Source organism: Desmodus rotundus, chromosome 11 (assembly GCF_022682495.2).
Source record: "Desmodus rotundus isolate HL8 chromosome 11, HLdesRot8A.1, whole genome shotgun sequence".
In the NCBI taxonomy this organism is placed as follows: Eukaryota; Metazoa; Chordata; class Mammalia; order Chiroptera; family Phyllostomidae; genus Desmodus; species Desmodus rotundus.
The window spans coordinates 9,140,699-9,166,464 of NC_071397.1; the positions used below are offsets into that span (position 1 = coordinate 9,140,699).

Sequence of the window (25,766 nt, forward strand, 5' to 3'; positions counted from 1 at the left end):
ATGCAGCCTAAACTCGTCTGCCCCCACACTGGGACCTCGGGACCACAGGGATCACATGGTCATACCTCTTGTCCTTACTCAGACCATCTTCGCATCTTTTATCCCTTAGGCTTCCCCCCCAGGTGATGATTTTACTTCTAAGCTTTAGGGGAAATACGCACATTTTGTCAATATCAAAGGGGAAATAAATCTGGATTTTTAGGTCTAAATATTCAGAGTACCTCCTACTCTTTAAAGTTCAGGTTCTGGGGCTGTCCCTGTCACTAACCTGAACTCACACAAACCAGCTTCATCCGTAAGCTGAAACATGATGGATGGGGAAGTCATAACTTGGTTTTCTGTCCTGGGAAATGGGGGTAATAATAGCAACTACTTTACTGAATGCACGTTACGTGTTTCCTCGTCAAAATTGAACTTCACGGCCACTCTGAGGTTAGTACTATTCTCACCTTACAGATACTCTGCGGTCCTCTCCAGCTGGTTTTTAAACGGTGCGCCACAGAAGCATCTGGAGTACCATCACATTTGTGCTCCATCGAGTGACAACTCGTATTTGTTGAATGTCTATTTATCTACTTGGTACTGTGAGGTGTTTTATGTTATCTGACTTAATACCCCTACCCCAACGAGTAGGCATCGTTTCCTACATTTTACTAGTAAGTAAACTGAGGCTCTGACAGGGTTGAGCATCTCACCCAAGTTTATCGCAGTCGATGGGTTTGAGCCCTTATCTGACTCTGGCCTGTCTGACTTCAAAGTCCATGTTCCTCTGTCCGTCTGCTACCTATTAATGCTGCAGTAAAACTACCTCAATACTACAGTGCAGGGAAGGAGGAATGGTAGCTGATGAACAGAAGTGTTACAAAATTAGACTACTTGTTTAAAACAATCGCTGTATGCATTCACTGTGGCATGTATGACGTGGCCAAAGGAACGCACAAGCAATTCTCATTGAAAGCACTGAAATTAGGCGCTAAACAAGTGTAATCCACAGAGTCCTAACCACATTTTAAACAGACCGTATTATTGTACTTTGATATGAAAGGAAAATATACTTCAGATCAGAGAAAGCAGCAACGAACTCAGGGCTACACTCAGTAAGAAAACCATCTCACTTCCTACCTGCCTTCTGGTTCATTCTACCATCAGGTCCCCTTTTCTCTCTCCACCTTCCATCCCCACTGCGGATAGTAAGTGCGACTTGGGCATTAATTCTAACTTTTAGTACGTGCATTTACTGGGGAGACCCAATTTAAAAAAACAACAACAACTTTCTCAGCCTATCATGATAAAGAAATTACCTGGTTTATATCAGGACGTAGGCTTCACCCTGGCTGGTGTGGCTCAGTTGGTTGGAGCGTCATCCCGTGACAAAAGGTCGCAGGTTTGATTCCCAGTCAGGGTACGTGTCTGGGTTGTGGGTTAGGTCCCTGGTTGAGATGCGTACAAAAAGCAACCAATGCTTCTCTCCGGCATCAATGTTCCTCTCCCTCTGTCTCTTCCTCCCTTCCCTGCTCTCTAAAATCAAGAAGCATGTCCTCGGTTAAAGATTAAGAAAAAAAAGTAAGCTTCAAATATGCCACATACTTTTGTCAAAGTAGCACTAGTTTTTGCCACATGTGTAGTTTGTTTTCGAGTTTATCTTAAAACAACATTTTAATACATAATTTGAAGTGTTAAACTGAGTAATCTGCTTTTCAGGTTAATTCACTATGAACACAGCTGGAAGTGGGTGCGTACCTCTCGAGGAGCTCACAGGAGGCACTGGGCAAGTGTGCACACGCATCCTGTCATACTACAGTGATTCGTATGTCTCAAACACCCCCAAAAATCTGTATTTGTTTTGAAAGAATTATTTCTTTTAAAGTAAAAATGGGTCACAAATTGCTACTTTGCTAGATATAATTACCATTATATTGCTCTTGTTTTATTGACCAGTTCCTACTCCTGAAGCTTATACCTGAGATAAGCAGGCTTTAGGCATTTGTGAATGACACAGTCAAAAACTGACCTGTGAAGAGAGTGAGGTCATGGGCCACAGGCTGTAATTCTTTTCATGTTAATGACAGTAACGTAAGTCCGATACACAAGCAGCACGCATTCAGAACACCGACACCTGAGAGCAGGCTGGAAAAAGAGAATAGGAATTCCAGTATAACGGGGGAAACGGAGAAGTCATAACTACTCCAAAGAAGCTAAGAAAACCACAACAGACGAGGCCCTGATTCTGCTGAAAAAGGAAACCAATCACTCCCTGGGGGCTGATACATCAGCAGTTTCAGCCTATTGTGGTCCTGCCTCTTTCAGGACTTTAACTACTATTTAATTTCATGGAAAAGTAGACATCTCCAAACAAAAAGAGTACCATTGACCAAAAGAAAGAGGCCTTCTTATCAGTGAGGAACTCAATAAGGAAAATATTTTCTGTGCCTTGCACGATTTTCAAAAGCCGTTACTTCTATTCAGTTTTTGGTACTTACTACAGTGCTGGGCACCGAGTCAGCAACATGAAGCCTGCTGAGTGAATGACTCCCAGGATGAGTGAAGCGACACAGGCGGGGTCTCTTGAGCTGGAATCCCATCACAGTGGCCCTCCCTGGCAGCCCTGCAAGGGTTCTGGGGCATCAAGAGTTCAGTGCACGTGACGAATGTGCTTGGGCTGCTGCAGAGTGTGTATTTTTTTTAAGAATGTAATGCTGAACTGAAGTACGATTCGGAGGTCATCACCCCCAAAACGAGCATATGCCGGCCTGCACTAAGGCGAGTGTCAAAAACTTTAATTGCTCAGTGTTAAAGTAGCCAAAAGTTCCTTCTAGGAACCTCAAAAGAAAAAAGTGTGTGAGCAATATTTCAAACATTCACTTTCAGAGGAATACGATGTAAATTAAGATCAGTACAGCCCTGGCTGGTGTGGCTCAGTGGACTGAGCGCCGAGCTGAGAACTTAAGGGTCTCTGGTGGGATTCCCAGTCAGGGCACATGCCTGGGTTGCAGGCCAGGTGCCCAGTAGGGGGCGCTTGGGAGGCACTCACACACTGATGTTTCTCTCCCTCTTAAAAAAAAAAAAAGATCAGTACAAACTAATACTTGAACAGCAGCAGAATAATAAAATATAAATAGATTCTTGGTGCACAGTCAAGACGCTTTACTCCCATTTGTTAAAATCAGAACTGAAATGACGACACGTATAAAAGAATAGATAAAGAGGTTCTTTTACTATAGTCCACTGTATCCTTAATGGTCCACCCCCTGCTGCCCCCTAATCAGGACACGTGGGCTCAACAGAGCAGTTACATGGACTCAAGACCGTCTCACCAGGAGCTCTCCTATTCCAGCCGATGTGGTCGCCCACCCTCATTTCAAGAGTCTGCACCACTAGTCTCTCTGAGACTTCATGACTTGCTTTCTTCTCTTCCCTCTGGTATCGTTTCCCAGATTGGCTCCTTGATGTGTTCTGGTAACCGTTCTAATTTTGTCTAAAAAGAGAAAAATAAAACGGTAATATAATGTGAACTTAATTGAACTCTTGGGCCACAAAATAGATTAATTTTGTTCCCTTAAATCCTCTTATTTTCTTCTTGTACCCCTCTTATCTTCCTGTAGGGCTTTGAAACGGAAGAAAACTTGATGGTGTATAAAACTCTGACATATGTAATCCATCTGATCCTCATGATGGCTGGGCATGCCGCCTAGCATGGCCCCCGTGTCTAGACAACTCCTGAGAGGGAAGGAGACTTCAGAGGCAGCCAGGGGAGGATGTGGCTGCAGAGGCAGGATTCGGCTGAGCTGCCACCACTGCACAGGGAGGTGGAGACCCCAACCACTGTGGTAACCTGGGCTCCAGGTCCGCCACAGGCCCTCTCCCCACTCAGTGGGCCAGGTCATCAAAAAGACACGATGGCCGGTTTCATCTGTGATCTGACCCAGGCAACTGAAGGCTGCCTGTCTCCTCCGTGGTTGGAATGTGTGTTCCGTGTGCTTCCCCTGCTCTTAGAGCCTGCTCCAAGGATACAGGCTTGAGACAGAAATGCGGTACTGAGACCACCCAGACTGGGTGCATGCCTGACCAGTTTGGGCCTCTACAGAAACTTTTAAGATTTGGCAAGTGGACGTGGAAATCAAATCATCTTGTGGCCGCCCAAGACATACCTGTTAAATTCCCTTGCTTATTAAACCTGCCACCTACCGCTTGGAGTGGTCTGCCTCTGCCTTTGGACTGTCCTTGCCTTCCGCATCCGGGGCTGGTTTCAGATTCTACCGGGAAGCTCCTGAGAAGGTTGTGACCCAACAGGGATCTACTCTCCAACAGAGGAAGAAACTAAAGCCATACCTTCGTAACTTCCATGGCAACTCCTTCAGGTAAGTTTCGCTGAATGTATTCCAAGTAGACATCTGCTGTACTTCCAGTTAGATGCTTTAACTAAAACGTCAAACAAGAAATTGGTTCATGCTGTGTTGTTAGAGAAGAAACTTTTAAATTTTATTGGTAAAAGTGGTAGAGCCTTTTCTTCTCTTTCTCTATGAAATCTACACAGAATTCCAATTAAAAAAGGTAGATCCTCTGGCTGAACTGAATGGGGGGAGCACGGCCCAGAAGCACCATTCCTTCCAAGTGCCCGAAAGCCGGGCTCCGTGGGACCCAGCGGGCAAGCACGGTATCTGAGCAGCACACTCACCGGTTCCTAAAACAGCTCATGACAAAAGGAAGCAAAGACTGGAGTGTAAGACAGAGTTAGTGTGACCTTTTCTGCGTGCTCCACAAGGAGGTGTTTCTGTCAGACGTGGGTGCAAAACATTTCGGGGGGTTTTCCCATTTAAATTTGGGACTATGTTTTAATCCTATCTGTGCCCACAATGCCTAGGACAGTGCTTCCAATGTAAAAGATGCACAAGCACTTGTTTTAATAACATTTATCAGTTATTTACTGTGTGACGGAAGTATTCTCAATGCTTTAGATAAATAGGTCATTTAACCCTCACAGCAGCCCAGGAGACGGGTACCCTTATTCTTCACGTTCTGTAGGTGAAGGAATTGAGGCACAGGCCTTACTAGCCAGCAGGGGCCGAGACTAGGACCTGGCTCCCTGACTCCAGGACCCAGGCACTACGCTGGCCCTGGTGGATGCACAAAAGAATAAGTGAAAAATCTTAACGCTGCCGTAACAGACACGGGAAATCCAGATGGCACATGAAAAGATTATTAGAACTGTGTGAAAACTTAACTACAACTGTTGAAAAGCAAACAAAATTATTCCAATGCTACCTTATTGTATAAAAATTAGCATAACCTGCATTACTGAGTTAAAGAATGAACTATTCTAAAAGACGGCTTTATCTGAGTTTGATTTTCCTATCTGCCGCTTCCATAAGCACAAAAGGAAATTCACCTTCTCTGCAACCGCTAGACGTGAGCTGACTGAAGGAAAGCCAGCCCAGTTGCCGGTAAAGGAAAGCTACGCTAGTGTGAAATTTGGGCGTTTCAAAAATGCCTCAGCATCCGAAACAAACTCACCTCGAAACACCTGTACAGTGTTCTCATTTCATACTGGACCCTGTGCTTCTTGAAAATATGCACTGATTTGAGAACAGTAAATCGCTCTATTTTCCGTGGAGGTTCATGTCTGAAAATTAATGGGCGAAACAACACACGCAGGCTGAGTGATGTTGAAACCTCAGCGGCCGATGTCCGAGTGTGACTCCACAGCGCTGCAGGCGGCTCATACCCAATTACAGGCGCGAATAAAGCTCGGGCAGAAATAAGCACCCCAGACAGCAACACAATCACTTCCTCACAGACCCCCAATTGAGCCTCGGCATGCGGCACACGCACACGCACGACCCCAGATGCCACAGTCCTGACGTCCCTTACTGACCAATGTGTGAACTGTGAAGACAATGCCAGCGTGTTGGACACAGCAGCAATGCCCGCTGTGTGTTACTTCGGGAAAATCTACAGACACATCGATAACCACAAAACTACACTCTGTTGTGGGCCTTGTTCTACCCAGGAGCAGGTGACGAGACAACCGCGGTGGTTGTACTTGCCCCTGCAGGGACTTCAGGGCCATACGAAGTTCGCCTTGCTCCGGCATTGAGTCATTGGGCGAGTGGTGTTTCTCAGGGCAGTTTTGAAACAATGAACATATCAGCCAAAGACCATCAAATCAAAGAACCTAGGGATTCTTAGGTCTCCATACACCTACGAAATTGGTAGAGAAAGGATTTCCTTGGTTTTCCTGGTTCACTCATTTGTGTTTAAACGTTCCAGGAGACAGGAAGGGATGATCCTGCTTAGAATAAAATGGCAAAGCTACCCCTACTGATCGTGAGCTCCATCCCGTTTTAAGAGCTCAGACCTAGCTGGAACCAGCCCCATTTCCCTGGTTGATCCTGTCACAGCAGCTGACAGGTCAAATGAGGAAAGATCATACTTACACTTTGATAGAGATGCCAAGTTCTTTAGCAGCAAGCACGGCAAAATATTCATAGCTGTCCAACACAGCCTTATCATGGCCTTTCACTAAAACAGACAGGCGCTTATACAATGTGTCTGGTTCATCAGAAATGGTTATCTACAATTTTGAAATAAAAAAGTTTCATTCATGGTTCCTTTAATATTTACAACTAAAATATTGCACATATTAACTTCAAATGAGCAACTTCAGAGTTTAGTAATAAACAAGGAGAAAAATGCTAAGTAACATTTTAACACCTTCAGCTTAAGTCTCTGGACGCTACCACATTCAGACCCACACAGTAACCCTTCTAATGTGTTATTACAATGCAGTGTGAATCAGAGCAACTTTCAAGGCAACCTACAAAACCAGCGATGGAGCCTTCTAACCCACTCCGCCACCTCTAGCTGAGGGGCAACGGGCAAGTCACACAAGGCCACCTTGCTGTAGTTTCCTCATATACACAAACACAGAATACCGGTGCCACGGCGCACAGCACTTCCTTGGGGAACAGATAAGAAAACACAGGCTAAAGTGTTTACAAATGATTAACCACTGTTATGTAAAGATGAGCAATTATGATTCATTTTATTTATCAGGTTTTATTCATGTGTTTTGCCTGCCATAATAGAAAAATTACTCCTAATTTCGAATTAAAATGCTGTGACACTGACTATGCACGTACCTTCCACCTCTTCTAACCTAATACAATACTCAAAATCTTAGAAGTAATGGGTCTGACATTTCTGACTTTCTTCCCAGAGGTGAATTACCTTCACTTCATTCATCCATGAAACCAGTAATTTATACACACTAATCCAGTGATTCAGGGCTAATTACACTGCACCTGAAAGGAGATCAGTTACCCACCCAGGAAGCTCTCAATGACCCCAAATAGGGCTGTTGGAGGAACAGAATATGCTGATGTTCTATCGCAAAAGTTGGGGGATGAGAGAAGGGGGAATACATCCTGAAGATATATTCTGATTGGTTCCTAAAGGGTTTTAAAGAAATTCTGAATCTGTTAAAAAGATTAAGTATCAGGAGATTTCACATAAAAATTTGGATTTCAATTTAGGTTGGAAAATTTAGACAACCTGGCATGCCTAGTCTGATTTCCCACATGGCAACAGTGGTTAAAGGAAGTAGCAACTGTCTCACTTGTCACGGGCACAGCCTGTCCCTGTGACCACCCTGTCACCTGTCCTCACAGGCCTGGCCCAGGCAGACATCTATGCTGAACACCCAGGGTGTCTATGTACTGTCATGGGAATACATCCAGCGCCTGTAAGAGAAAACCCGGAACCGCAGCACGCTACGTGTAACACAATTCCATTTCAGGGTGTGCGCACAGATATAATGATTATGTGCCCAGAGATATCTAAAATGATTCATTCTGAACTGTTAGAAAGGGTTATTTTTGAGGGGGAGAACTGAAAAAAAAACCAGAATCTATGAGGATTTCAAAAAAAATGACACACAAAAACTGGGTTGAAGAAATCCTAACTTTTATGTAAGGAAACAAGGCCATCAGGCGCTTCCGGATTCTCCTCGTGCTAATGCCCTTCCCGCTGTGACCAACAGAGTGCGCTGCTGGCCCAGGCGCCAGGGCTTAAAATGAGAACGAAGACTTGAGAGCTACAGGAATAATTTTCTAGGAACGTACCAAGTGTTCTGCATTGTTAATTATGACAACTCTTCACATATATGCTGAGTTAAAAGCCAAGGACTACTCACTCCCACAGTTATTTGGGTCAAATAATTTACTCCTTTAGAACTTATCTAGACCCCTGAAAGGGAGCATGAGCGCCTGGGACCACAGAATACTCTACTCAGGCACGCTGTGCACTTGCCAGCATCCCAGAACAAAATTGTTTTAGTTATAAAGTATTTGGGAAACAACCCCGAGTGAAACAGTAAGGAGAATTTATCACTAACGGAGCTCCTAATGCCAAGAAACAGGAGTACATACTGCAGGCTTGGTCAAATCCTTGGGAACATCCACGTGCAGGTTTGAAAACTGTACCCACTTCATACTGGTGCTGCTGTGTGGGGGGGAAAGGAGAAACCTAAGTAAAACAGCACAAGGGCCCATTTTATTGTTCAATTTAGCACATCAAATTACATACTTACAGAAGAAAGCCCCCATTTTTGGATGTACTGCTCTTAGAACTATTTACAGAAAAATCCCTTGAAGCCTTAGAAGAAAAAAAAGGAAGTTAGAATTAAAGTCAACCCCCAAACCATTCATAGTTTCTATCAAAAAAAAATAAAAATCAAAAGATGTAGGATGCTTCAAATAAAGGGCTACCTCATCCTTAGCTGGTGTGGCTCCTCCCGTACGCCAAAGGGCTGCGGATGGGATCCGCAGTTGGGGCACTTATGGGAGGCAACCAGTCAATGTTTCTCTCTCACATCGATGTTACTCTCTGTCTCTCTCTAAAATTAATACACATTACACATATTTAAAAAAACAAAGGGCTAGCTCATTATTTCAGACGAAGATATGGGGTAACTAAACACCAAATTAGATCTTATTTTTTTAACAGAAGAAGACAATGGAAGAATTGATCATCAAAAAGGACTCTCAAAATACTAGAAAATCTATATATTTTAAAGCTTAGAAGAACTTTTTTTAAAACAAGCAATTCCCACATTGAAGTAACAGCTATAGATTAAATTTGAGGGCATCAAAGAAAAAATGTGGTTTAATTTACCCATTTTTTTTTACAGATTAAATGTATTTCAATATAATAGTAATTTGCCTCAATATTTTTGAGCAATGTCTTTATAATTTATTAAGAGTTGAAATAAGAATTCCTTTTTTAGAAAAACATTTTACTTATTTATTTTTAGAGAGAGGGAAGGGATAAAGAGAGGGACAGAAGAAACATCAATGTGTGGTTGCCTCTTGTGCACTCCCTACGGGGGACCTGGCCCACAACCCAGGCATGTGCCCTGACTGGTAATCAAACCGGCAACCCTTTGGTTTGCAGGCTGGCACCAATCCACTGAGCTACACCAGCCAAGGCTGAAATAAGAATTTCAGGATACCCTTCTTTTGAACCTTTCATACATCTTTTCCAGCACATATTATTTGGCTTGCCTAGGATAACTAGCTTACAATAAATTGAAATACACACTGAAACTTACACCCATTTTACACCACTAATGTGCCTCATAATACAACAATCCAGCCTTTCCAAATCCTTTATTGTTGGCTCCCCCTAGTGGATCTGAACTTCTGGTTGTAGGAAACAGTACTATGTAGATGTAATTTGCCACCTGTTTTTCCTTTAAGCTTTCTGGAGATATGTCTGTCCAGAAGGTATCCAGTCATATTATAGGAAAAATAAGAGCCATTACAACATACAAGAAACACTGTAACCCTGGCTGGTGTGGCTCAGTAGATTGAGTCCTGGCCTGCAGACTGAAAGGTTGCCAGTTTGATTCCCAGTCAGGGCACATGCCTGGGTTGTGGGCCAGGTCCCCAGTTGGGGGCATGAGAGAGGCAACTGATTGCTGTTTCTCTGACATGTTTCTCTCCCTCTCTTTTCCCCCTCTCATAAAATCTTTAAAAAAAAAAAAAAACAAAGAAAAGAAAAAAGAAACATTGCATATAGGACAATGACGCCTCAGTCCTCCACAAAGTAGGCACCTTGGGACCTCACACAGTTCTCCCAATTGCCATCAGTTGCCCCATCATATTTTCCTGAATCTCATGTATGGTCTGAAATCTCTTCCCTTTCAAAGGTGACTTTAGCTTTGGGAAAAGCCAGAAGTTGCAGGGCACCAAACCTGGGCTGTAAGAGGGCTGAGTCACCTGGGTGATTGGATATTTCACCAGAACACCCTGCAGGAGATGTGATGAAGCTGCCAATCACCAGCTGCCCATGGCTGTGGCTGTCTGAATCATCTGAATAGTTTCCGCAGAGGAATGTTCAAGTTTAACACAAAATCTGATGCAGATTCGCTGATCTACTTGCTCAGTCACTTTGAATATGACCACCACACAGTACACATGCCCACGCTGACTACTACAGTGAAGTCGTCATTGTTCGCACATGTGCATTCCAGTCCACTCCTTGGATGCCAGGGTACGTTGATGGTAAACAATCCATTCTCGTTATAACAATAGCTGGACTTTTTCTGGACAGACTTCATAAATGTGTACCCAAGCATGACAGAATCCTTAAAAATACTTTGAAAATGAGAGTAACTTTTAGCATAAGCAAAGCTTAATTAAAACAACTGAGGGTCACCTAAGTATGTTAAAAAAGCCTACTGTTAACCTATTGTCCTTCTTCCCCTCTCTACCCAAGATGGTGGCAAATTAAAACTTTCATATTCTCTCTTGGATCCGGGGAAAAACAAAGAGGTGGAAATCAGGTCCGATACAAAGTTGGAAGAGGTGCGTGCCATTCTTCATGCATAATCACATAGAAACCTCCCTCTTTACATTTCTGCCAGTGACCCCAGCAACTCAGTTGTGCCCAAGAACCACAGGTCTGCGGCATGCGACACTTGCCAATCATATTCTCCCAGTGTAAACCTCTGCTTGTAAAAGTTGGAGACTAAGTGCCGTTACAGCCACAAATCAACCGTAAGAAGTTAATATATTTTTTTTAATTACTGATTTGAGAGGAAGGGGGCGGGGAGAGAAACATCAATTTGTTGTTCCACTTATTTATGCATTCACTGGTGGATTTTTGTATGTGCCCCCTGACCCCTGAGCAGGGATCTAACCAGCAATCTGGGCACGTCTGGATGATGCTCTAACAACTGAGCTGCAGGCTCGGGCAAGAAGTTCTCAAACGTTTTCTCCCTGAGGGGGTTGAAGGGTATCCGGGCTTAGTTGTCTCAGACCAAAATTTCAGCCTCTACCACCATCTGACTTTTCTAAGCACAGTGATTCTCAAATTGTGCTCTGAGGACCTGTGGGGAGCCCCTGAAACACTTTCGGGGGGCCGGAAGATTAAAACTACTGTCATAATAATACTGAGGCTTTATTTGCAACGTTTCACTCTCGTCTTACAAGTGTACAGCGAGGTTTTCCAGAGGTCACACGAAGGTCATATGAACGCAGAAGCAGATATGAAAATCCAGCTGTCTTCTTTTAAGCCAGACATTAGAGATTCACAAAAACATAAAACACTGCCAGTCCTATTAAATTTGCTTTGAAAACCTAATTATTTTCCATGAAAATGTTACTTATGTTAACATGTGATGAATTTATTAATGTTATTTTAAAAGGAATAATCGTTTTTAATATTCTCAGGTTTATTTTCTAATGAGCTAACTATCGATAACTAAAATCCACAAAAACAAGTTTTTGGCGTCCTCGACTATTTTTAGGGGGTAAACGGGTGCTGAGGCCAAAATACTGGAGAACTGCTGCTTAAGTTTTTGCTTCTCCAAAGACCTGCGCAGAGGGCATTGCACCCGTTCCTCTGACTTCAGTGACTCTCATCTAAATCCCAGAACCCCTAGACTGGAGGAGAGCGTCTCAATTCGGTTCCGTGGGAAGAATCTGAGATCTTGTGCCAGCTCAGCCCCTCATTTGCTCGAGGCAAAGTTCCCCGTCTTCCGAGCCTGGGTTTATTTTGCAAACGTGATGCGAGTCGCGGGGAGGTGCTGCGGGAGAGGGGTTGGAATATATGATGCTCAATATGCTTTCCAGCTTTGTCATTCTTTTTGTTCCTGTCTTTGCCCTGACTTACGTTTTTATACCGTGAGAGAATTCGAGGTAAAACCTGCCCCTCTCCCGACACCTTCCTGCGAACGAGCAGCTGTGCGGAATAAAACCGGGGAAGGCTCCTGACGGTCGGCACGGCTGGCAGCAAGGCTTAGTGGCAACTGCCCCTGTTGGCTCGCCCAGCTCCCCCAGCCTGCCCGATACCTGCCTGCCAGAGACGCCGGCACACGGCCCCGAGCGCCACTCGCGCCGCCATCTTGCCGCCCAGCCTCTCGGGATCGCTTCCGGGGTCGCGGGGCGTGCTCCGACCATAGAGTTCCGCCAGAGGAGAGAGTACATTTTTGTGTTCCGGCAGGGAACAACCATAGAGCTGAAATTCGATGAGTTTTTTTAAGGTTGGGACCGAGACTCCAGTGGGCTTCCCGTGGGTCGTGTCCCGGCCGGATGCCGTGTGTTGATCCAGTTCCTACAGCCCGTGTCTAGGTAGTTACCAAGCCCAGCAAATGCTTTCCTCAACAGACCGTGTTTGTCGTGTGTGGTTCCTCTTTCCTCCGATCAAAAGAGCACGTGCTTGGAAAAAAAATGCATTGACAACAGTTATCTCTGGGTCGTGAATAATGGTTAATTTGTTTTTCTATTTATGTATTTTTCTATTTACGTATTTCATTTAAATAAAAAGGAAAGTGTACCACTCCATGAAGCCCCCGTTCCATCCTTCTCTTCACTGCAATAACGTTATAGTTCTGTTCCTTAACCCTACCTTCCTTCCCCACAGCACCTGGCATTTCTGTGCCCCAGCCATCCTGTACACCTCTGCCCCAGGATCTTCCTGAGTCTTCATTTCCTTTTGTTACTCTAGTATTTCAGAATTACAGTGGCTGCCTTCACCTGGTACCACAAGCCAAGCAATGTTACGACCAAAAAATGACCTTTTCTTAATGTTCATCATAATTTACCTCCAACTAAAAGTCTTGTAACTGGGTTTTGCTGTTACAAAATTTTCTTCCATTTGTGTAAGCCTCTAAACTTTTATTTCCTTCAAGGGCTTCCACATAGGTAACTTATGTTGAAGTATAATGGAACCCCTTGGACTGATAATCGGGAGATCTGGGTTGTAAACCTAGGCTTACCATTTAGTTGAGTGACTTTGGGCAAGTGACTTCCCCACTCTGAGCCTCAATCTTCTCATGTATCAACTAGAGATGATAATAGCTCCTACTTCAAGCAGTTGTTACGAGGATTAAATGAGATACCGATGAATGATGTTTGGTACGAAGCCTGGCACATAATAATGCAAATAAACGTCATCCAGTATTTATACCATAAAATTGCTTTCTACCTCACCTGCTTCACAAGATTGTTGAGAAGATTTAAAAAATCAACTTGATGGGAATCTTTTGTCACATGTAAAGTATTGTGCAAACGTAAAGTTGTTGTTTGTTTTCCCTTTCCACAAGTAGATATTGCTTACCCTAATTTTCAGGCCAGAGCACCAAGGAAGGGGTAGAATGTTTTGCCTAATATCACACAAATTGATGAAAGACCTAGAACCCAAAACCAGTTTTCTTGGTCCCTAGACTGGCCTTTGTGTCTTAGAACTCAGTCCACGTGGAGAGGTGGCAGCGAGGCCAGTGTGGTCCCACACCAGAGCATGGAAACCGCTTTGCCCGTGTGCACCTCTGCTGTGCTCAACGGCGCCGCACCCTGACAGGGCCGCCCAGTGCCCTTTTCAGGTTCCCTTTCTGCATTGTGACATTCAAAGTTGGTTGGTCTCTCTCTCAGCCAGGGGGTTTTCCAACAGCCCTCCAACTTTATTGCTGCTTCTGACGTTTGCATCAGTTTCTCTATCTGCAACTTCTGCGATGGCTCCTCAGCCTGCCTCTGCCCACCCCACCCCTCCTTGAGTAGCCTCAGCTGGGTGGGGGTCCTGCCACCACAATGATGATGTTACAGCTTGCAAATGACTTTCACCTGTTACCTCATCTATCCTCAGGAGAAGACATGCATTTGACCCTAACTTTGTAAGTGATGAAACAGGCTCAGAGATGAACTGACACAAAGCCCTATGGTCAGTTAGTTACCGCTGAGCTAGTACCCATTTTCAAGATCCTAGTTCAATGCCTTTCCACCCCTGCAGTGGGCTGGTGCTGACCCTATGACCAGCTCCAGTTCTATTTAAGTCTCTTTTGGACGTGAGGATTAGAGATGTCCACTTCTGCACCCTCCTGAAAAAAAAAGGTGTTTCTTATTTTAAAAGACACATGTGGCCTGGACTGTTCTTGCAACTGGGTAAGTGGACTCAAAGTACCCTTAAGGACTGGATGTCCTCTCCATTCCCGATGCCAAACGGTCTCTTTATTGATGGGCTCTCTCTGCTTTCAAACAGTTTCTGCTCCCTCAGAATGTGCCTTGCATGTGGCCACTGCTTGTTGCCTTCAGCTCATCAAGTTTCTCCATTCATAATGTCAAGTGTGGGAATTTGATTTGCTCCCCTCCTTTTCCTGGGCTAAGCCAAGCCGCGTGTCACCTACTGGCCTATGGGCTGAGTAGCTCGGAGTCAGGTGCCAACCCTGGTCCAATTAGCTGGAGGCAACGTGGGAGTGATGGTGAGAGGCAGACCCAGGTCTGCCACCAGTGGGGCTGTGGACAAGGCTCTTTGGTATGGTGGGAGAGCAAGGGCCGTTCTAAAGCTTGGCCCCTTCCCTATCACCGTGACCCTCAAACCTTCGACCTAACACAGATAAATCAGAGGTCAAATAATTCTGGAGAGTTGATGCAAGTCCACTTGGCTTTATATCCAGGAAAGATAAAAGCATGTGCATTGAATATTTCTAAGTTATATATTTTGATTGTACCGGTGGTTCTGTTTTAACAGACAGCCCTTTTCTCTTGGTTGCCATGGTCTCATGGTTATAGACTTCTCCACAAACTCATCAAGTTGTACACAACAAATATGTACAGCTTTTTGTCAATCATGTGTCAATAAAGTGGTTAAACATGGCAATACTGCCAAAAATAAAACTGCACGAGCAGAGGAAGTAATGGCCCAAAACAAAGGAGAGTATTGCATGTAACAGCATACATGTTGGAATGCCAAACAAGCATGTAGGGTGCTCTGGGCTTTTTAACTCGAACAGATACGAACACGTCCCTTGGGGTTAGGTGGGGGAAGGACAGCCCTTTCCAAAAGATTGTATCTCTTACATAGAGAAAATGATCAGCCCTTTGGCTCTTTTATACAGGGATGTCTGTGATCCAAAGATCACTGCGGATCACTTAGAATATATTATTAAATTCCTTAACGTGCCTCCCTAATTATGTTTTGCTGTGTCAACATTAAAACCCATCCTCATTCCTAGTGCAAACTTCAGCTGACTGGCTGGGGCTGAGGAGCCTGTGGGATTCAGAGTCGACTTTAGGTACACTCCAGGAGAGGTTTTGTTCACGCACACGCACACACATACAAATAGACATACCCGAAAGATCAGAGATAATTGATTTAACAAATAGCTGCTGAGCATCTATTTTAAATCGCTGTGTATGTGTGGGTAATGGTGAGGCGGTTCACAGTATTAATAAAGCATGACCTTTGCTTTTCCCAATGCTGGAATTGGACCAGTTCCCAGGGCCCCGTATGCTCTTTCTAAGTATTAAATTCCATGGCAGGAAGGAATGATGTCAGTCATTTTTGTACGCCCAACTCCCCTGTGTATAATAAATACAGTGTGGAACAGTGCCTGGTACATGGGGCCCACGAGTATTGAATGAAGGGCTCTCACAGGAGAAGTTCTTCAGATTGGACACCTGAGCTCCTGGAAGCAGAAGTGAAATGTACAACACTGGCTAATGCCCAGTGCTTCTAGAGGAATAGCTGCTTTATTTGATGGAGGACTATGTTAACATAGATACCTAAAATGAAAGAAAACAGCAACTGAAGAGCCTGGGAGGTCGAGGTCTTAACAGGTGTGCCCCGCTTAAAGCAAATTCTGTATCCAGTTTAGAATTTCAGATTCTCTTGAAGTTGATTGTTGACCATTAAAAAGTGAACACATTCTTTAGAATTTGGAAATCCAGGTTAGCATTGCATGCACACCAGGGTGGACTGGATGGACTTTGGGGAGGGCTCACTGTGAGATAGCTGTGTGAACACCAGCCCCCTAAACCACAGTTAGGCTGCTATGGCTAGAGACCACCAGCCCTTCAAGTGGCTCACACACTGCTTGCATAGCAGACTTATGTCCTGGCCTGCAGCGGGGGGAGGGGGCCCTTTAATGAGCACTAACTCTTGACAAGTAGACCTCTAAACCGCTCTAGGGAAACCAACTAACAGGCAAATCAGCATTTATCCAGCATTGAGAAGTCATTTCAGCAGTTAGAAATAAGGAATGTTTAAACCAAAATGCAACTCAAAAAGATAACATTTTATTTTCAGAGCAGCTGATGCAATACTGAGTCAGGCTTTCACAAATAAAAGGACAGTGTCTGTCTGGTTACATCTCTTTGAAGAATCTCTCTCTACCGGAACTATCATAAATTTCTGAGGCAAATGACGGGAACCTTGTAAGTTCTCCTGGCTCTCTTTCTGAAAAACAGATTGTGAGAATTTTAAAAAATGCTCATCACTCAGGAGGGGAAAACCACCTAGAATGCCCCCAATGTTTTTTTGTTTTGAAGGAATGCACCCTTTTTTGACAAGTCTATAAAACATTTTTATTTATTTGTTACATATGATGTTTAAATATAACTTTGCTTTCAAGCTTCAAACTTTTTTTTTTAAACCCCTGGTAAAATAAGACTTTTGGTACACCTTAACAAAAACTGACCTAGGAAGAAACATTTTTAGCAAAATGTATTATAAAATTCACTAGAAAATACTGTCCTCTCTTTGCCAAAATGTTACATAAAATCCTTATTAAAAATACACACCTTACAAAAGAAAATTATGAATATGCTATACATAGTGCTCTTGATATGGACCAAGGGGCCTGCATTCTGGGGAAAATACAGTGAAGCACACTAGATATTATGATGTCAACTTATAGTGCAAACCTGGATAAAATGCATCCTGAAGTGGGAAGGCATGCAAGTCATCTGCCGAGAACAGAACATAACAAAGCCAGAACAGGAAGCAATCACAACCACTATTTAAAAATGTTTTCGTTTTTATTACATTAATTTTTTTCAAAAATACTTTTCTTTACAATAGAACTCCTAGAAAATATTTACAACCTTCCTCTAATAAAATATAACAGCAGTTAAATATATTTGAAAATAAGATGGGTTTTTCCATAAAATATATCTGTTAACTTTTTATATACAAGCTTTCTCAAAGAGATCTAAATTCACTAATGAAAAACCATCCAACAGTAAACAGGAACCGTGTTGAAGACATCGATTGGTCTTTAGGAAGCGAAGTTCTTCAGGGGGGCGGGGGGGTGGGGAAGCTAGAACACAACACAGCCATGCAGGCAGAATCGTTTCAGACAAAAAGTAAGTACAATGTGTCACCATGAAGTCAATTCTTTAAGTCGATATTGTCAAAAAATACTAATTCAGGAATTTGAACTGTCTCATTAAGGAGGAGTTCTTTGGTTATTTCAAGTCAAAAATGCTTACACTATACTGCATGGAAAATCGAAATTAACTTGTGCATTATATTTTTGCCTTGGCAACTCAAGTTTATTTTTAATGTTTAAAACTGGAACAGCTGGGCAAGGCTCCAAACAGAATGAATACATGTGCTTTATAAACATTTTCCTGGGCGTTGGCTCCTTTGATAGATAAGCTTTCATACATCTGATAGCGGAACCTTTCCAGAATCACCCTCAGACATCCGCAAGCAGAGGGAAGTAGTCACTGGGACAGACGCCATCAGCCAGTATCACAGCTGGGAAGGTTCTGGAAGTTCTGCCACGAAGTTGATGCACAGTGCCCAGGGTAGGTCTGGGCTCAAAACATAGGAGAGAATAACCTGTCTGAAATGGCAGCACGTAAAACACCCTTTTTTTCCCCTAAAGAAAAGATGAAGGAAACCTCCAAGACCTCTTTTCCGGAAACAGGATGATTAAAATGAAGAGAACCTTTGTATTTGTATTCTGCCCTCAGCTTTCCTGAGATTGAGACAACACTGCCTGTGTGGGGCCGCCGTGGCCCTGAGTGTGTGTGCTGCCTGCTTCTGCAGGGTCACACCGGAAAGGATGCCGGGCCCCGTTCTCATGTTCCTACTGACGTTTTCTCCAATGGCAAGCTATTACGTGCCAGCAAAGTGGCCTGGCATAATTGCCACACCTATAGGAGCCGGGGAGCCAGCCTACCTGGGGTGGGCCAGGCCTGGTCTCTGGAAGTTGCGCATTAAAGCAGGGGGTCCTCTCCGCTGGAGTGGTCCTCCCAGTGCTGAGGCCTCGCCCCAGGCTGAAGGTGCGCACTCGTTTGCCCTAACAGTGGGACGGGTCAGTCTGACTCAGCTCAAAAGCCTGAGCTGAATGAGGAATTACAGGTTATTACCTTCAAGTACAAACAGCAACCCTAATGACAGGGACAGCAGGAGGCAGAGTTATGTAGCTTGGATTCTGGAAGTGCTTTGGTAAATGACTTTAATGAACACATTCATTGTTCGAATGCAAACATCGTAGCTGAAGTGGTATATGAAACCATTTTCTGTTGGCCTTTAATGCTATGTCCCCTATGTTTGCTATCCAATTTCTTAGAAAACCCTTCTCTTCATAGTTAACAAGGTAAACTTCAGTCCAGCATAGATGAATTACAGCAAAATCCCAAGTGAATGAGGTTTCACAGTACTTCCAAACGGCACAGTCACTTCAGAACCCCACTGACTATTAACAGTGTTGCAGAATAGAACGGGCTCTTCTGATCTAGTTTTTGGGTAAAGAACATTTCTTGGCATTCCAGGTACTTGAATATGTGCCTCTCAACCACACCCCCTAAACACAGCCCTGGCAACTTAATAGTTGGGGTTATTTTCTCCCAGATGGGCTTGCAGTGGGCTCTCACTGAGACACAGCTCTGACAAGCTGTGACGAGCCAACCTGCCCCAGGGAGCAGGGAAGAGGACACTGCACTTGCCCTACGAACTGGGTCTTTGTGAATCACTGCCAGGGAGTGCAAGCCTGAAATGACACAGCACTCAGTTCCTAGGGCAGGCCAAGTGACAGCCAAGGCAGGGAGAAAACTCGTTCTCCCATCTGGCCAAGTCTTCAAATGGCGTGTGTGCAGAGGAAAGCGTGGCACGTGAGGGCTTACTTGGCCCTCTGGAGAGCCACCTGCTAGCTCGGCCTCCTGGCAGAGTTGCCAGGGTCACTGCACCGCACAGAGTGAGGCCAGAACAGAACAACAACAACAACAACGAATAACTCTCGGTGGGCAAGGACGGCCCAAGGCCCTCGCAAGAAGAGGGCAGCCTGCTTCACACAGCCACACATGCGCACACCCGCTGCTAGCTTTGGGATAAGAGGCAATGAGGACAGCTGACATCTGAGAGCGGACGCGCACGAACGTCAGGCTCATTCCTGCCAGGAATGAGTTCACGGGAATGCAGCCCAGAGGAGACATCTCTTAAATAGAGTTGTGCCAATTATTTATTCCCCCTAACCTCCCACAAAAAGAAAAACAAATTTCTTTTAAATAAAAGGAAAAGAAACTGGATTTTTTTTCTTCTAAACCTGAATAAAACCACCACTTTTTAAACAGGTAGTTTAAAATGGTTACAAAACAAGCAGGCAGTCCAGGTCTCCTCATCAGTGAAGATGCAGGCGGCGAATTCTCGCTGTCTCCAAGGGACAGACAGGCCGTTACAGTTCCGTGTCGCCCTGAAGCAAAACCGAATCCTGACCATCCAAGAGGAGCTCGGCGTCCACGACCTCGGCCTCCTCCATGACGCCTCCCAACTGCTGGACAACGTCGTCATCGAGGATGTCCACGTCCTTGACGGGTTTGATTAGACTCAGCTGGTCCAGGGGCAGCAGCCCCGGGGCCCCCACTGGCCCCGTAGTCCTCTCGATCGTGGCTGCCATTTCCGCCGCGAAGGCTGCCTTCTGAGCCTTTTGCCTCTGCTGCTCCTCCTGCTGCCTGTGAGTTTTCATGTGTGCGTTTCGGCTTTTGATCTTGAAGAAGACTCTGCAAATGAAGAGAGAGCGGCATGTGACACAGAGAAGGGGGTCTGAGAAGAGGGGACGCGTGGTCGGACATGTCATCTGGGAGGGCTCTGACAGAGTCCTTGGCTCTTTAGTTCCTAGGACCTCCTTTCCCGGTGACCTGTCACTGTCCTGTCTTCTCTGAGCATTATAAGCAAAGGCCATAGGGACAGAAACACATTTCTGGTGTGTCAGGCTTCCTTCCTGTGGCGATGGAGGAATATCCTCGAAGGCCTCCTGTCCATTCGTGGCCTGGGACACGTGCCTTTCTCTCTCTATCACTAACCAAGCCTTTTTGACCAACCCGAGAGTCCCAGAGCTCGGACAGCTCCCATCCCCCTCTGGCCTGTCCCTGTTCTTCCAGTCAGGGTTTTTTAGAAGCTGCACACACTTGGTTCAGTTCCTTCTTCCTCCCCCCTCCCCCCCAGGACTGCTGTCCCCTCCGCTTCAGCCCAAGTGCTCTTCTCAAGGTCACTGACATTCTGTGGGGCCAAACCCCATGGCTCCTCTTCTGTCTTTACCACACCTAACCTGTGAGCTGCATCCACCATTCCTTTCTACCTGATAGACCTCTTTCTGTTGGCCGCCCTATTACCATCATTTTCTACGGTTTGCTTTAGAATGAAATAGTGGTTCTCGGCTGGGGGTGATGTTGCTCCCCAGGGAACATCTGGTCCTGTCTGGTGACATTTCTGACCATCACAACTGTGGCGGGTGGTACTTCTGGCATCTGGTGGGTGGAGGCCAGGGATGCTGCTAAACAGCCTGCAATGCAGAAGGCAGCCTCTCCCCCCGAACAGGGAGTCATCAGACCCCAGGGTCAGAGCAGAGGGTGAGGAACCCTGGGGTAAGAGGTCTGCAAACTGTGGTCAGTGAGCCAAATCCAGCCCATTGCCTGCTGTTGTGAATAAAGTTTTACTACAATACAGCCAGGAATGGCCTGCGTGTTAAAATATATTCTATCTGAACCTTTTTCAGAAAAAGTTTGCCTAGATATGAGACTGCCTGCTTCCCAAGAGGGGGTGGTGTGAATACTCGATACCTATTCCTGAGCTCACAAAGGAAAATCAAAAACAGAAAAAAAAAATCAAAACCTAATTCCGAAGACCAGAGTCAGAGTTGCTGAATCACAACTGGACACACTGAAAACCGAATCTCAGCAGCTCACAGAGGCATTCTGCAAACACTGGCCCAATGTTGTTCCTAGCTGGGAAACCATGGAAAATAGTCCTGTTTTCCATAAACCCTTAACTGGAGTTATGGCAGAAAAAGGTCTCTATGGCAGAAAAATAAGACACTTAATGGATATTGCTGAAAAAGCCAGAAAACTAAAAAATGCCAGTTTTTATTAAAATGCCTTTTGTCTCTACCTGTACCTGGAAGGGGCAGGCTGCTCTCACCCGGAACCCCCACCGGCCCCTGCCCCCCAGCAAGCAGGTAGGAGGTAACAGGAGTCAGCCTGGGGATTTTAAGTTAATAAACCTAACGATCAACACAGGGGCCAGTTCTTCCACGGCGACATGAAGATGCTATCACGTCCTGGATCTAACGGACATCACAGCGCCGTCTCGGAGCAGACTGATGCCTACACCACCTCCCCCACCTCTGCGCTGCAGAGGGAAGAGAGCCGCTAGTCACTCTGGTAGGGGCTCTGAAATGAGTCCGGTTTCCTCAGAGGCTAAGAGCCTGGGCCTGGCCAACCAGCATGGTGCCGATCCCCACTCAGCCATGCACCGTGACAAGCGGCTTAACCTTTCTGTGCCTCGATGTCTCTGCTTGTAGAAAAGACGCTACCCAAAGTACCTACTTTATAGGGCTATTGTAAAGATTAAATTAATCGATACAGGTAAAAATCCTTGAAAGAAATGCCAGGCAAATAGTGAGTACCTGGTAAGCGGCAGCTACTATTAAGTTGCCTGAAATATTCTATAAGAATGTATATTCTAAGTAAAGATCCCAGGTGGCCTCATTCATACAACTAGGGATGTTTTCCTGGCAGAATTTCAGCAGCTGCTTGGCCAGCATCTCCCCAGGTAACACTACTCTTCACATTTGGGGTGCTGAAGAATACGGGTCCTACGGATGTCACTCGGGACAATATAATCTCCCTCCAAGTCAGGCAGACGCACTGAGAAGGAAGCTGGAATCCTTCCTGGATGTCGTGGAAGGGACCGTGTGCACCGTACCATCAATGATATTTTCCATTAAAGTGAGCTAACGGACAATGCAATCCAACAGGGTGGAGCCGTGCTCAGGACCCCGGGCCCTGCACTGGAACACAGCTGCGTTCCAATCTCCACTCTGCTCTTACGGTGGTTCTGACCTGGGGCAAGTCATTTTACCTAACTTCCGGTCCTTATTTGTAAAACAAGTTTAAAAACTGGATCTGTTTCTGGGTGAGGATTAAATGAGCTCATGCACAAAAAGTACGTAACAAAACAAGTGCTCAGTAAGTGTTAGCTGTTATCATTTCCACCTACTGTCAGTTTTCTCCTCTTAGTGTTTTTTTAAATTATACTTAAAAGGGCAGGAATACCAAATAGGTTTTATTTCATGAGTACCTCTGATCAATGGGTTGGGCCAGCCTGAAGCATCACAGTGGAGAGGATTTGAAGTCTTGTCTTAATGTGGCAGCAAAAGTGCAGAAAGTGACTAGTGATGTCTGCCCTGGGCACGGGGTGTCTTAGAGCCCTTCTCAAACTTAACAGGAATGCCAAGAGAGCAACACTAGTGACCATGGTCTGGGTGGGATGGGCGGAAGTGGGAACGGAGTCCCATCCACCATTTTTGGAAAAGAATTAAGTTTTGTCCCTAGAGGTTTGCTCTCTGATGATGTCCATCCTCACTAAGCTTTAAGACAACAGAATGACCGCATTCTGAGTCAGAGACAAAGCCCACCCAACCTGAGGCAGCAACAGACTCTGTGGGTGGTATCGGGGAGAATTCAGAGAGTCTGGGTTCTTTTTCTAGCTGGAGAAACCTCAGCCCACCTTGGTCTGCCCCCCACAGAGGGATTACCCTTCGCAAACAGATTCAGTCCCCGTTCTACCTACTTGCCACACTCCTTGCAGGGGAAGACGGTGGTGGGGTCTGTCTCGCCGCTGGTGGTGCTGTGGGAGGGCGAGCTCTTCACCGAGCAGTACCCGCTCTGGGCACTGCCAGGCTTCTGCTTCCCAGAGGGTACAGCGCCCCGAGCTTTGGTCACCTGATTGGTGCCACCGTGGATGCGGGCGTGGCCATTCAGGGCCTGTCGGGAGCTGAACACCTGGGGAAGAAAGGGAGTGACATGACATCTACAGTCCTGAAAAGGAAATTAGGGTTATTAGTTACTCAATGGCAAAGCACGGGATACTTCAAACAGTGTCTAACGACAGGGCACAGGGGTTTTACACGGGCACCTCTGGGCCTACGCCACGACCGCGAATGCCGTGCTACTAAACCCCCCGCCGGACCCAGAGGACCAGAGGCGACGAGGCCGGGTGAAGGGCGAAGCTGCCATCTAGACACTGGGAGACTGGGGGCTAGACCCCGTGCCGACCAAGGCCGGGGTCTGGTTGTGCCATGGGGCCATCCCCCCTTGTCCACCTTATTTTTCCCATCTGTAAAACGAAGGGGTTATTCCAGCTTTCAAACTGTTTTTTTTAAGCCAGTAACTACTTCCCCTCTTTTTCCTTTCTTCGTTTAAAAAAGACTAAGACAAACCAGGTCTTTCTCAAAAGCTCAAAGTTAAAAGCAGGGGGGCTCTGGCAGAAACAGAGGCAGCACCCCAGAATTGAGACTGTTTGCTCAGCTCCCCGCAGGAAGCCCCAGAGTCCTGCGAAACACGATGTGAAGGACACGGACCTGGCTGCTCTGACATTCTCTGGGTGTTATGGCCAAACCCCAATCAGCAGCCCATTATTGAAGCAAGGGTTTTACACCCCCACATTTTACTACAGGGTGATAAAAAGGGGAAGGACCCGGACAATTCCTTGGAGCCTGCCATAAAGCAGGGTTTCCCCACCTCGACACTACTGACGTTGTGGCTGGGTGTCACGGCCGCCATGGGGGCTGTGCTGTGTAGGATGCTTGCTTAGCAGCATCCCTAGCCTCAGCCCACCGGATGCCAGTGGCACCTCCTCGGCTGTGACACAGATGTTTTTGGACACTGTCAAATGTTCGGGGGGAGTAAAATCATCGTTGGCTGAGACCCACTGCTGTAAAGGGACACAGTCCACACCCCTGAGTTCCAAGAGCTCAACGTCAGCTGATGAGCGCTCCCCCCAAGCTGCCCAGCTGTGGGTGGGGTTATTCTGTGTTACACCCCCGAGCCCTGTCTGTGACCTCGCAGGGAAGAGAGAGCTTTCGCTGATTCAGCCACCCAAACCTCCACGGTCGGCAAGGATGCAAGCTCACACGCTCCTCTGTGATTTTTCAAAGCCACTCAAAAGTATACATCTTGCTGAGCCTTTCTGACGGCGAGACACAAAAGATGGCGTCCCACTTGGTAAAGAATTTACAGCACATCAAAACTGTGACTTGTGGAAGCATCCAATTTCTAAAAAGATTTACACAGAAACACTATCACCTGAAGTCACACCTTACTCATGCCTGAACGGAAACGCTCTGTGCAAAACGGCAATGACCGACTGAGGCGTCCAGGTGACCAAACATCAATGCAAAGACAAGCTGGCCATTTCTCACGTGCCCCTCAGGGCTAATGTAAAATGTGCGTGCGTGCGTGCGTGCGTTCATACGCATACTTTTTTCTTTTACCTTTTCCTCGTTTCTTAAATGTAAACCAAGTGCGCTTCTGCTTTAGGATCTACTATTTTAAAGACTACTGCTTCCTTCATCTAAGTGGCAGACTCCATAAGCAGCACTCAGTGTACTCGGGAAAACAGTACTGTCCACACAGCGGACAAGCAAAGACAAGCGCTAACTTGAGGAAGAACAGGGCTTCCTGTGAAAGCAGCAACGGTCTTTATTTACGAGTACTAACCTCTAGAACCTGCGCATACAGGTGTGCCTAGCTTTAAGAAACTGATTTGAGAAAAGCTCAATAACTCAGGCCAGCGTGGGACCTGAGTGAGGGGCTGAGAGTCCAAAGTACACAATTTTTAAGAACTCTCTTTTAAAATCCACAGGGAGCCTGAGACCAGCCCAGTACAGACACTGTAAGGCCAAGAATGATCAAATGGTGAATTGGTTTTATTTTAGTTAAATGATGCTTCTAGGTTAAGTAATTACACAGACTCCCTTTCAGTATTTACACGATTAACTTGCTTAGTAAATCTGTTTCTCCCCCCAAAGAATAGAAGGATAAACCTTAGCTTATTAGTCTTTGTAATTATGTTGCATAAGGACAATCCTCTGTGGCTCTCCCAGTGCAACAAAGTGCATCAGGCATGACCTGGTGTGACACAGCCCGGAGGAGGGAAGCGGCACCAAGGAGAAAGTAAGTTCTGGAGGCCGAAGCTCCCTGCCC

General features: G+C 45.6%; 2 protein-coding genes across 22 annotated transcripts in view; both read right to left on the reverse strand.

The window, feature by feature from the left end:
• Positions 1 to 2,165: 2,165 nt before the first annotated feature.
• On the reverse strand, positions 2,166 to 12,476 carry MRPS10 (mitochondrial ribosomal protein S10). Of its 4 annotated transcripts, XR_008425541.2 has the most exons (8): positions 12,354 to 12,476; positions 8,588 to 8,652; positions 8,427 to 8,499; positions 6,435 to 6,571; positions 5,512 to 5,620; positions 4,330 to 4,419; positions 3,315 to 3,475; positions 2,166 to 2,616 (listed from the first exon to the last, which is right to left on the reverse strand). XR_008425541.2 is itself a non-coding variant. In XM_045193146.2 (7 exons), the coding sequence occupies exons 1-7, from the start codon at positions 12,459 to 12,461 to the stop codon at positions 3,392 to 3,394; spliced, it is 666 nt and encodes a 221-aa protein (XP_045049081.2). In that variant the 5' UTR covers positions 12,462 to 12,476; the 3' UTR covers positions 3,188 to 3,391. The 4 variants fall into 4 exon arrangements, 3 of the variants coding, with proteins under 3 accessions (XP_045049081.2, XP_024413781.2, XP_024413780.2); XM_045193146.2 differs by lacking the exon at positions 2,166 to 2,616 and having other exon boundaries at positions 3,188 to 3,475; XM_024558013.3 differs by lacking the exon at positions 2,166 to 2,616 and having other exon boundaries at positions 3,188 to 3,475; positions 8,427 to 8,496; positions 12,358 to 12,458.
• Positions 12,477 to 18,638: 6,162 nt separating this feature from the next.
• Positions 18,639 to 25,766, reverse strand: part of TRERF1 (transcriptional regulating factor 1) — a 198,929-nt gene continuing 191,801 nt past the window's right edge. For 16 of the 18 annotated variants that reach the window (XM_045193155.2, XM_045193165.3, XM_045193164.3 and 13 more), the window contains 2 exons: positions 23,353 to 23,600; positions 18,639 to 20,282 (listed from right to left, as the gene is read on the reverse strand). In XM_045193155.2, the coding sequence (XP_045049090.2) occupies positions 19,958 to 20,282; positions 23,353 to 23,600 (573 nt within the window). In that variant the 3' untranslated portion in view covers positions 18,639 to 19,957. The remainder of the gene's footprint in view (positions 20,283 to 23,352; positions 23,601 to 25,766) is intronic. The other 2 variants (XM_045193166.3, XM_024557899.4) reach the window with 1 other exon arrangement.

Excerpts from the sequence above, each read along its gene's own strand:
- MRPS10 (XM_045193146.2), bottom strand. The coding sequence starts at position 12,461 with ATGGTCGGAGCACGCCCCGCGACCCCGGAAGCGATCCCGAGAGGCTGG. Across the intron at positions 8,653-12,353 it reads CCGGCGTCTCTGGCAGGCAG|GCTTCAAGGGATTTTTCTGT; the intron begins GTATCGGGCAGG and ends TTTTCTTCTAAG. Across the intron at positions 4,420-5,511 it reads CACTGTACAGGTGTTTCGAG|TTAAAGCATCTAACTGGAAG; the intron begins GTGAGTTTGTTT and ends TTGACGTTTTAG.